Source organism: Peromyscus californicus, unplaced genomic scaffold (genome assembly GCF_007827085.1).
Source record: "Peromyscus californicus insignis strain IS unplaced genomic scaffold, ASM782708v3 Scaffold_7__1_contigs__length_154581171, whole genome shotgun sequence".
NCBI lineage: Eukaryota > Metazoa > Chordata > Mammalia > Rodentia > Cricetidae > Peromyscus > Peromyscus californicus.
The window spans coordinates 32,527,984-32,540,816 of NW_026294595.1; the positions used below are offsets into that span (position 1 = coordinate 32,527,984).

The 12,833-nt window shown below is 34.1% G+C and overlaps 1 protein-coding gene across 5 annotated transcripts in view; it reads left to right on the forward strand.

Annotated features, from left to right (window-relative positions):
- The window catches only part of Galnt13 (polypeptide N-acetylgalactosaminyltransferase 13), a 584,813-nt gene that overhangs the window by 387,838 nt on the left and 184,142 nt on the right, over positions 1-12,833 (forward strand). For all 5 annotated transcript variants that reach the window (XM_052726141.1, XM_052726138.1, XM_052726140.1 and 2 more), the window contains one exon: positions 2,134-2,314. In XM_052726141.1, the coding sequence (XP_052582101.1) occupies positions 2,134-2,314 (181 nt within the window). The remainder of the gene's footprint in view (positions 1-2,133; positions 2,315-12,833) is intronic.

Sequence of the window (12,833 nt, forward strand, 5' to 3'; positions counted from 1 at the left end):
ATAAAGTTGAACTTGTCAGAATTTAGATAATTTCTATGTTGATACAACAAACGAGACCGACTTCAAGCCTATGAAAGGAAATGGAGACCAACATTTACATGGTAGTTTTAGAGAAGGGAGAACTGGGAAGTAGCACATAGGAATGGAGATTCCAAAAATGGAGTTTCCTACATAACTCATCTAGATAAACATTTGTGGCTTCTACCATGCTTATTTTAAGAAAGAACAGAAATGAGCATCATTTCACAATGAGTAGAAAAACAAATGAAAAAAAAAGATGTGATGTATCTATAAAATACGGTTTATGCTATTTTACATAGGTGTAAATGAAATATACTGGATGTGAATGTTAATCAATTTATGATTTCTTCATGTTTTATAGATTTTTTTCATTGGCTTTGGGTATTTAAGATGCCCACTCTGAAGTCATGGTGTGCAATTTATAGGGTGAAGTCATGATATCAAGAGAATAACAGAGGATGATTAAGTCAGACACATTTATAAGATATAAGGGATGTGCATAGACTGATCTGTAAACCTTGATTTACCATTGTGGGGAGAAAGATCAACTATCTTCACTTAAATGAAAGAAGAATTAAACATTTCTGCAATTAAAAGATGGGGTGTAGATTTCATGCTCAATGGGTGGAGGAGTTATGAACCTATAAATATTTTAGGAAAATCTGCTTGCCTTTTGAGAGGGGTAAAGAGGCCCACTATTCTGCTTTCTACTTAAATGTTGGATTTCTCATCTTTTCCATTAGTATAATCCTGCTCACATAGCCCATCTTCTATATGTATGGGGATAGGAGCAATTACTTCCAAGTCCTGTCATTGAACTGTGACTGTTCAATTCCATTATATAAAAGTCGAGATACTTGCATATGTTCTTTTCATACCTTTCTGTGTACTTCAAAACATCTGAAGATTGTAATTTTTAGTACAATGCAAATGTTGCTATGCAATAGTTCTTATTTTGTATTTCTCTTATTTTGCTACATTATTTTGTGTGTGAGAGTACATTTATGATACACATACTTGTGGATCTCAGAAGACCACTTACTAGAATCAGCTCTCTCTTTCCACCTTTCAGGTTCCAGAGATTGAATTCATGTTGTCAAGCTGCAGAGAGAGTACTTTTACTATATGAGCTATGGTACTGGCCCATTAGTTATTTTTGACAACAAAAAAGCCTGTGTATATTTAATAAAATAGCATTTCCCAATGCTTTTAATCCTTAATTGATTGAATACACACATGTAGAACTGATTGACATGGAGACCACTCTATACACCATTACTGAGGCTTAACATACTAGTAAAGCCTTTAGCTATACAATAAAATTTTATTGAAATAAATACTTGTGAAAACTTTATATAATACCTGCCTTCAACTGCAAAGTAGATCTGAGAATATCAAGAAATCCAAGGTATGTTTTCCAAGAGTTCCTGGTTTCAAAGAATCTTTCCTTAAAAATATTTTTCTTGAATAGATAAGTATTCACAATGTAACACTCTTAGTTCTTTACTAAAATAATGTTTATGGTGCAAAAGTAAACCAATACTCAGTCTCTCCAAAGAATGTCCTAGATAAAAATGATTTTGAAGGATACATACATGGTTAGCAGAAGTAAAAGAATCCCAGAATGTTAGTAAGAGTAATGAGATTCAACTGTAAAAGATTTAGGAAAAAAATTGATGGCTGGGACTGGGTAAGCATTTACAATCCCAAATGGAAGGAGTATAATTGATAGATTTTTCTTCAAATCAAATTTAGTTGACAGTGCATTGATATCTGTATCAATTCACAATGAGATTCACTCATATCAGAATCTTGATACTAAATTATCTACTAAATATTAACTGGATAACTACTGGACACTATAACGTGGGTTACCTACTATAATTACATGAAAAGAGGAACATATTAGCTCCAAAATTCCAGTGCTACACATGTTCAAAGAGATGATCTTTGTTTGTAAAATGTAATTTTCCTAGCACAAAATTCTGTGTCTATATAATATTTTGTTGAAATGTGTAACATTTGTAAGGTATGGCCTAAGCTTTGTTCATTCTATGTATTCTCCTTGTGTAATTCCCATTAGCTCTTACATGGGATTGTTTTTTTCCCTAGATCTGGCAATGTGGAGGCTCTTTGGAGATTGTGACTTGCTCTCATGTCGGTCATGTTTTTCGAAAGGCAACTCCATATACATTCCCTGGTGGCACTGGCCATGTTATTAATAAGAACAACAGAAGACTGGCAGAAGTTTGGATGGACGAATTTAAAGATTTCTTCTACATCATATCCCCAGGTATGCAATGCCGATATTTTCCTTCCTCTAAAAAAGAAAGTAAAAATTTAAACATGCTGAATGTCTGTTTCATTGTTCTTATTATCCTAAGAGCTAAGATAAAATGCTATTAATTACTAATATATCATGGACAATTGTGTACGAGTAAGTTTTGTGATAAGTAATATTCATCTAAAATGAGAAAAAAATCTTAACAGACATTTTAAAAATGTCTTCCATCTCTTTTTTACTCTCTACCCAAATAATGAAATTCCTACAGATATTCAAATTTATTTTAATATATACCAGGAAACTTTTAACTTGTATTTAAATAGGGTGATTTATTAAACAGTCAATAAATTTAAGAAAAGAAGTAATGAAAAGGTACTGAATAAATGGCTTCCTACTTTAGTTACACAGACATAGTTGCATAAAACTAAAAGCAAATAGAGACTACAGTTGGGTTGTAAGAATGATTATTATCATATTTTTATTATAATTTTTATTTATAAAATTTCTCAACACTTAAATATTACTTATGTGAAAGAATATTTTTAGTAATAAGAGATAGTATAATAATTCAATTCCAGAAATGGTAGGATATTGTGGGATTTTTTATTGGTTTCATTTTAATTTTCTATGATTTTTCCAACAGTCATGTTACTTATTTCTAGAGAAAGACCAAATATTGATGCACTAAAATGCGGATGAAATAACAGAAAATTACAGTATAAAGATCAGCAATGCACGACTAGCCAGGCTTATAGTTAATTAATTAATGCTGCAAGTTAAATATGATTCCCTTCAAGGTATCAAAATATAGACCTGAATATCAAAATAAAATTTAAAGTATTTTGGCTATATTAACAAAAAAAATTGTGTGTTCTTTCCTTGATATTTTCTTCAAGGTACTCAGTGACCTTCTTATGTAACCCTTAAGAACAAAAGGAATTCACACTTTCATACTCTTTTCTGCAATATAATCTGTTACATAGCTTAAAAGCGCAGTTTGCATTCTAAATGGCATGCACTGATTTCTAAAGCTATATATAATGCCAGTAACTAATTTCATAATAAACAAACACGAAGAATAGAAAAGTCAGTATGGACCTTCTTATGGTCTAGAATTCTATATCAGAAAGAAAAATGGAGGCATTGTGTATGTGAACATGTGATTAGAAGGACCTTTTCATACTCTTTTTTCAAGGCCCTTCTGTGTCAAGTCAAAATGCTATTTCAAGAAACACTCTTTTGTGACTAGAAGTATTTTTTTTATAGTAGAAATTCTGTCCAGATGTTCACAGAGTTCAACAGAACATGTAAAATCTGCAGGAAAGCAGTGACATTTATATAACCTTTCCATATTATTTTGTTGGTATTTCTTGAATGAAAAACATTACTTATAGAGACATTTAAGTTATGATATAAATAAAGAACTAATGAAAGAAAGAAATGTTTTATATGGGGAGTTACATGAAGCTTGCATTAACAATGTGAGTGATTGGGGATTATTGGAAACACATGCCATGGGTTAATCCGCAATGGAAATAGTGGGTGGAAAGTAATGCTCGGGTGAGCTAAGGAACCTTTCCTTTCCAGTCTCTGAAGGCTGACCGAAATGAACTGACAAGAAGAAAAGGCATACAAATTAATTAATATGCAAAGGGGTGAAAGTCACAGGGGATAATCACAGGATTGTGAGCCTGCAGTAAGCTCATATGATCTGAAAACCTTCATATCCTTTTCTATAGGAGAGTGGGGCGTCGGGGACTGAGGACAGTAAATGATTTTTCAAGGAGTTCAATGAGCTGGAACAACATACAGCATACTTAAATGTCTGTTTGGTGTGCGCAAACACACACACACACACACACACACACACACACACACACACACACACACACAGTGTTAATCTCTAAGGATGGAAAGTAATGACCTATGTCCTATGACAAAACTACAAGCTTGTTACTGTTACCATCATGAATGCTACTCTTGTGGTATGTATGAGTTTAGTTAATGAAAGTTTAGGGAAGGAAGCAGAGATTGTCCTTACTTTTTGGCATATGGTAAACTTTGAACTCCTATAAATAGAGAAACTTTGGACAACGCTTATCCCTGTCCCACTGCAGGAAAAGACACTTGGGAGACAAGTTTTATGTTCATTTTTAAGGCATTTAAATTTCTGCCATATCAAATTGCTTAGCATCAAAAATGTCTTCTTTGCAGGGCATTGATCTTAAAGCCTCAGTATTAGACATTTTGTATAATTTTTAATTGAGTAAAAAAACAGACAAATGACAACTATTTTTCAAACTGCACAAAAAAGATCAGTTTCAGAGTTCATATCAATCAGTCTCTATCTGAACTAAAGACTTTGGAAGGCAGAGCAGAGCTGTTTGTTTCTCCAGGAAGTGCCTGTTTTCCACCTCATTCATGAGCACTTGGAATGTTCTTGTTTCTACTACACAGGCTTATACCTTTGCAATCGGAAAAACAGAGATGCCAGGAATGGATTTAAATTACTTAAGATTTTCATAAGGGCCATTGATAGGTTGACACTCTACATTAAGGAAATAGAGCAATCTGCCTGCAAAGGGAGAAGTTAAAGATATGAAATGATAACTTCTCAATAGGCAAGAGAGAATTTAAGTAAGATCAGAAGCTCTATCTAGATGACTCTAAACAAAAAATAGCTTTGTCATGTTACAGGTCACCCTGAATCAGATAGGAAAAAAATGTTCAGGAAGCAAGGAATATGTCATTTTTATAATAAAGATTTTAATCATTATTTAATTTGCTATAAATTCTGATAGATTCTGCAGTATAAAGTCAAAATGACAAAAGTGCTTATTATTTTCTGAGTGATGAGTTTCTGACTGTGTGACTTTTTTTCAATAAATGAATTTGTAAAAGGGAAATACAGGCTTTTACATGCATGACTAAAATCATTTCATTCACTGTAATGAACTCACAGGTTTGTATGCATTGGTTGATGAGGGATGACACAGCCCACTGTGGGAAGCACCATCCCCAAGGCAATGGATCTTGTATAAGAGAGGAGAAAGCAAGCAAGCAGGCCTGCATGCATTTATTTCTCTCTGCTCTTGAAAGTGAATGTGGCATGACTAGCTTCTTTGAGCTCCTACCACTGTGACTTCTCTGTTATTATGAACTATGATATTGAAGTGTAAGCCACCTTTCTAGCCTAAGCTATTTTCTGATCAGGGTATTTTGTCACAGTAGTGACTTACAGTGTCGTGTTAGCTTTAGATACTTATCTCTGTCTAAAGTCTTTCTAGGATTAATATTTCTAGTATCTAAAAAAAATTCTCTTACTTTGTATAGCTTAAAAATATTTGTTGGGTAGTTTGAAGAACTAACAAATAAAGCATGCATTTAGATGGGAGCCACCTTGTTTTGCTTTCTGTTGAATTACTTAGATGTGTGTGGCTTATACCAGAGAATCACATCCCAAACTCTGCCCCTCCTTTATTATCCAGAACCAGTTCCTTTATTATCCAGAACCAGGTCCTTTATTATCCAGAACCAGGTTAAGCACCCATAGGTAAAATAAAAGGTGATGGCACTGTTCATATGCCTGGAAAGAAAGTCCCACTGGTTTATGCATGACCAGTTTTTATAGCTTTTATATAGTTATAGAAGTATACTGTAATGCAATCCTCCTCCCTAGGACTAAATGATTGTAAAGACACAAAACAGTCTAGTACAAATTTCCTAAATACGTACAATAAAGGTAGTTTTCCACCTGTCGATGTCTATATTTTCCGAGTCCTGATTTGTTACATGTTTGACAGGAGTCTGTGAAGAGCTACACATTCAAACTACTTTTGTCTGATTACTTTGCTGTTTATTTTATGTCCCTATTCTATTGGCCCTTGCCCATCTGCCATTTGGCTACTTTGAAAGCATGGGTGTGTTTCTAATTCCATCTATACCTAGAGTGTAAATGAGGAGCAATGTCACTTGGTAGCACTGTTAAGAATAGATTTCTGGTACTTGTTTAGTGTGCTTTCTGGCTGTCTTCTTAAGGATGCCAATACTCTGTCTAGCATCACGGATTTTAAAGCCCATAGGCCCTTAAGGCCTGAGGCAGTTTTTACTAGTAATTGGCTGTTTCAGATAGAGCCAATCTGATTGCCCCAGCAAATCCTTTTAAATGAAGTGATATAAGTAGAAATCACTCTTCATAGAACATGCCTTGTAAATGTGGGTGTTCTTTTTCATCCTGTTGGTCACGAGCAGAGATTTTAGGAACTTGAAAATTGAGTGTACTCATAAAACCACATATTTGAAACAGTTGCTGTTCTATTAATATTGATTTTCTTTCTTTGGGGAGGTGAATTTCTAGCTGGATGCCAGCAGGCTAGAAACAGCTACCTGAATATTACCCCAGGGTTCTCCTTTTCTCAGTTGACAGTTTGTGATCTTGCTTTGAACAGGAACAAAGGGGAAATTAAATAGGAAGAGCCTAGAAACATACCTCCAAAGGATTTTATGTTCAGGAAGCAACATATCTTCTTCAGCAATGGTGCAGTGATCTCATTTATATTCCAGGTAAAACAAGCTCTGTATTTAGAGAAGAATCCTGGAACTCCCTCTGAAAATTAACACACAAACACAGGCATACAAGAAAAAAGAAACAAAAAAAAAAGGAAAAGAAAAATCAGCTTACCAGCTTATAAAAGGCAGCCTATTTGAGTATTTATCATCAGGCCACTGCTGAACTTTCAGGCCTATATTCATTCCTATCTGTTGGATCTGCATATAGAAAATACAAATAATTTCAGTATGGTGATTTTTTGTTGAGATACAATATGTGATAGACATTTGTGCATGCAAACCATTTTCTTTGGGAAGTCATGAAAATGTGTTTTTATACCCATAGGTTTGACATTTTCAGCAAAATGTACAGCATGAAAAATTTTAGAAGTCTTAAAATATTTATTGGTTGGTTTAACATGACTTTCTAAGTAAAGACCACAGCATTTCTAAAAGGAAACTAACTAGGGTGAATTTTGTCTTTTTATTATTTAATAAATGCTTTTCCACAAAGTAATCCTGATCCATCACTCATTGCATCTGACACGATGATGAGGAAATGATAAATCATTTTTATTGTATTCTTATTTGATAGCACATATTTATTAATCTTTATGGTGCCTTAAGAAGCTAAATTTTGAAGTGTGTATGAGAGCTGCATTCCATGTTGATGAATGCTTCCATCAAAAGTGTTGCATTATTTAGTTATGTGTGGCAGTGGATTGGTTTTAATTTTCAGTTCTTTTGTTGACATTTATTCATATTTGAATTTTTCAAAATATTTTAATTAGTTCTTTGATAATTTTAGGCATTGTGTTATAATCATATTCACCTGCTCTCCCAACTCCTCCAAGATCAATCCCCTTTCCCTACTCACTCATCTTTGTGCCCTCTTTTTGTTTTTTCACACATTGAGTTAAATTTGTCCTGCCCATATATTCATAAATATGTGACTTTTCAGTGAGTCCTGGTTAACTTACAAAGGCTTACACTCTTAAAGAAAACCAACATCCCCTCTCATTACCAGTAGCTCTTTGGATAGATATCGGACTTCATAGGCAACTCCCCTCTCTATCTTGAGATTTGGTCTGGCTTGAGCTTGCATGGGTCTTGTGCATTCTGTTACAACCACTGTTAATTCCTAGGTGTAACTGCCCTGCTGTGTCCAGAAGACACAGATCTACACATATTAGGAAGTGTCTACAATACTGCCTAGTTTTTCATATGAGTTTTTTGATACCCTGAACTTGATAGAAGAGAAAGTAGGAAACACACTTAAACTCATTGACATAGAAAAGGATTTTCTGACCAGGAAACACAATCACACAACAAACTCACTGATCCTCTGGCTCTTATTATCTTTCTACCCACTCTTCCGCATTTAGTGATATTTTTTCATGTAACCATCTCTTGTGCTCTTACATTATTAAATCAAACTCTAAATTTCCCTTTCTTGGATTTTGCATATACGCCTTTCTTCATCGCTGTCTCATTATTTCTCTTGCTTCGTCCTCAAGGAGTCGACGTCTTCAGTAATTTTTATTGTTGATATTTGAATTTCTTCTGTGAAGAAAGCTTTTATATTTTTTAAAACTAATATTCTTGATTTACTTACTTTTGGATATTTTGTCATTTTATCAATTCATAGATCTTTATATCTTTTTTTAATTTTTATTTTTATTTTGCAATACAATTCAGTTCTACACATCAGCCACGGATTCCCTTGTTCTCCCCCCTCCGGCTCCCCTCACCTTCCCCCCAGCCCACCCCCCATTCCCACATCCGCCAGGGCAAAGCCTCCCCCGCGGACTGAGATCAACCTGGTAGACTCAGTCCAGGTAGGTCCAGTAACCTCTTCCCAGGCCGAGCCAAGCGATCCTGCATAGGCCCCAGGTTTCAAACAGCCAACCAGGCCCCGGGTGGATCTCTGGGAGTCCAATTAGCAAGAACGAGAAGGGTTTATATGAGCTAGAGTTGTTGAGACCAAGGTTGGATAAAGCACAGGGACAAATAGCCAAACAAATGGAAACACATGAACTATGAACCAATGGCTGAGGGGTCCCCAACTGGATCAGGCCCTCTGAATGGGTGAGACAGTTGATGGGCTTGATCTGTTTGGGAGGCATCCAGGCAGTGGGACTGGGACCTGTGCTCAGTGCATGAGTTGATCTTTATATATTTTGTCAATAATCTTATATGTTATGAAATATTTTCTCTTAAATATTTACATAAATTGCAGCTGTTATAAAAACAGTATTTTAGAATAATTTTTGTGTTGAAGTAAAATATTTCTATTTTAGAAGTTACTGTTTCTTTGGTCATTATATATATATATATATATATATATATATATATATATATATATATATATTCATAGTATGGCCCAATTCGTACACGTTTTAGATACCTAAAAATATTCTTTATTAATTTGATAAAGATCACACTCCCCCCCCCCTTTTTTTTTTTTAGCAAGACAGTGATCTTTCATATAAAATAAGCATAACAGAAGACCAGGATCAGATAGCTCTTGTCTTAGTTGGTTAAGAGACATCATGACCAAGGTAATTCTTATAAGGGAAAAGATTTATTTGGGGCAGGTTTACAGTTTCAGAGGTTTAGTCCGTTATTATTATGGTAGGTGGCATGCAGGCATACATGGTGCTGGGAAAGGACCTGAGAGTTCTACATCTTGATCCGCAGGCAGCAGAAAGAGTCTGTGTGTCATACTGGGAGTAACTTAAGCATATATGAGACCCATTGCCCACTTTCACAGTGACATGCTTTCTCCAAAAAGACCACAGTTCCTCTAACAAGGCCACACCTTCTAAAGTGCTACTGCATATGGGCCAAACATTCAAACACATGAGTCTATGGAGACTATACCTATTCAGACCACCACAGTTCTCCATATGAATATGTTTATGACTTCATTCATAAAAGTATCATCTGTAGTAATTATACTTTTAAATATATTAAAGTGGTTGTATCACTTACCATTATATTAATTCTAAACATCTTGAATTCACTCATGGTCTATAACAGTAATCAGCAAAGAGTAAAAATGATATTTGATAAAAATCATAGAGTTGTGTTTGAAGATAAGTCATACAACAATCACTTCAGATAATTAGTTTCACAGAATACTCTTATTATTATCAAATCTAAGTAGTTTCCAAGTATTTCTAAAGTGAATATCACTTAAGTTGTAGTGTCAATTGATTTACAGAATAGTAACTACCTCCTAGAGTTCAGACAACAAAATCACATATATTTAAGTGGTTTTTTTGCCCTTAACACATATATTACTCTAACAATTATAATTGTATGTATGCAATGAATGAAGTCATTTAAAATTCCTAATAAATGGGTTTTACCTCAATTGGCTTTGAGGAGGTCATAGTTAATTTTCATGTCTCCAAGATTTGTTGAACTAGTCAAGGTAGAATTAGTAATTTTTGAGTTTGTGCAGATGATCCAAAGCACTTTATAAGATGCATGATTTTTCTTTGTCCATTTTTCTTTCTTTTTTTTTTGGTCAGGAGATGGCTGGAAAGTTTTATTTGATGTAAGAAGATTAAATATGAATCAAATATGAATTCAGTGCATGCAGAGAAGCTTTATCATAACTACTTTCATCTTGTCAGTTTTTTCATAGTGTCCTCATTTTATTATTTAATTCTGTCATAACTAAAATTGAACAGCTTATGAGTTATATAATTAATTACTTTAAGTTTTCAGTTCTAATTCTTAACAGAATTGAGTGGATCACTCTGACATGAGGCAGCAGTCATTTACATGAAGCCATTGGTATCCAGGCGAGTTAGAGTACAGACTTCTTATTTCTAAGCTCTCAGGCTAAGTCCTAAATATTAGTTATCCTGGCGAGTCACATCTGCTTGCCTTCTTATGTTATATTCATTTTTTGCTATTTAAAATAAAATGAGTTCCAATCTGAAATGACCTAGTTACATGAACTCTTAAGAAAGTAAAAACAGAAGTTAAAGTTGACTTTAAAAGACCTGGAATATCTTCTCTTTTCTGGATTAAATAATAGAACACAGTTGACTACACTTCCCCTGATGTGCTAAGTTGAGGTTATTGCAGTCACATTCAAAAGCAAAAGAAAACAAACAAAAAAAATGACAGGCAGCATTCACTTTCCTACTACACATATCAATTCTTAGTGACAGATTATCTCAGGTCCTAAAAATTCACATTTCCTGGGAGTCATTCTTCATTTATATGTTCACATAGTTTATTTGGAAAATATCTTCTTACATAGCTGTATTAAATGAGATATGCAAGTCTTCCATGGAAAAGAATGCAGAACAATGGATACAAACTGGAAAAAAAGAACACATCAGAAACATTTGTCAGAATTTTGCCAAGGGAAGAGAAAATATTTTTTGCAAATATAGAGGCCAGATAAAAAATAGGCCCACTGGATTACTTTCATCAGCAGCAGAGTAATTATGCAATCATCAACTCTGAAGAGTTAGTGGCCATTATGTTATTAATTGCTTAGCTGCAACTTACTTGATATGAAAGATCTACCTTAGCCCACATGAATAGATATGACAGTCAATGGCATAGATACCAGTCTATGCACATAAACTAAATTATGTCAATTAAATTAGTCAAACATTTAAAGCTTTCTAATTTATGTATGTGACCTTATAAAGGAAAGATATCTGTCTTTTGATAAAAAGTATTTTTCAGGCCTGCCCTCTCTATAGCCATATTTAGTGGCACAAACAGTATCTGAATTAGGATAACAGTCTAGGTTACATGGTGTGTTCAAGGACAGTTAGAGCTACAGAGTAAGACCTTGCCTAAAAGGAGGAAAAGGAAGAACAGTAGATGAAGAAAAAGAATTGTCACTATTAAATTGTCTTTCATGCCAACTTTTTATTTTTTTAACATTTTATTTAGTCTATGCATTCTTGGTGCACCAGCTCTACTAATAAAGCATTTGTAATTTTTAAAACTGGTTAAGGATTTTGTATGACTTAATAATGGAATATTTTATCATTACAGTAGATTGAATAAGTATATGTTTTATTTAAAAATCTTATTGACACTAAGAAAACACAAATATCAAGTGCCTGAATAATGTTTCAATTAAAGAAAATGATGACTAGATTAAATGGAACCATATATAACTAGCCTTTGATCAGTGTCATATAAATAAAGTAAACGAAGTAAGGATTTTATTTGGAAATAAGACCCGAGAGAACAAAAGGTCTTACTAAACAAAGATATTGTGTAGAAGACTTTGTGTATTTGCACAGACTCAGAAAATAAACTATGAGAAAACACTTTTACATTTCACACAGGTAAGCCTTCTAGAATTATAATGGATGCAGTTACAATTAGATCAGCTTCCTGTTTGGAAACATTAAAGCAGAGATAAAGTATTTACCTCCTAAGGAGATCTAATGAGAAATGAGTGAGAGGTTGAGTGTGAACTCTTATCACAATTTCTGTTTCTAAAGCACTGTTATCATAGAAACATACATCAATGGTTATAAACATGCTTACTCTGATAGCCACAGTATCAAAAAGGAGAGCAATAGATTTCTGCTCAACATGATAAATTTTAATGAACTTTTCAACCATGGAAACAGAGAAGCCCTGACTGTACATCTGCGTTTGCTAGAAACAGCCTGAGTGTCCAACTATTTCCTGGGGATAATAACTAATTACACCCACCTTCAGTAACAACAGAGTCTAGATTTGAGCAGTAAGTTACATGATGATTGTCCTTACATTCAGTATCCTGTCCACTGAGGTGAGTATTCTCAGTAAGGAAGCAATGGGCTGATAAATGTGGCAGCCATTCTATGTGGAGTAGATGTTGTCTTTCATTCCACCTAATTCTCAGTGAAAAGTTGTAAGTACTTTAGGATTCTAGGTAATTGGTGTGCATACAGCTCCGCTGAATTCATGACTTTCTGGATACCTCCTTAAAATACCCTTT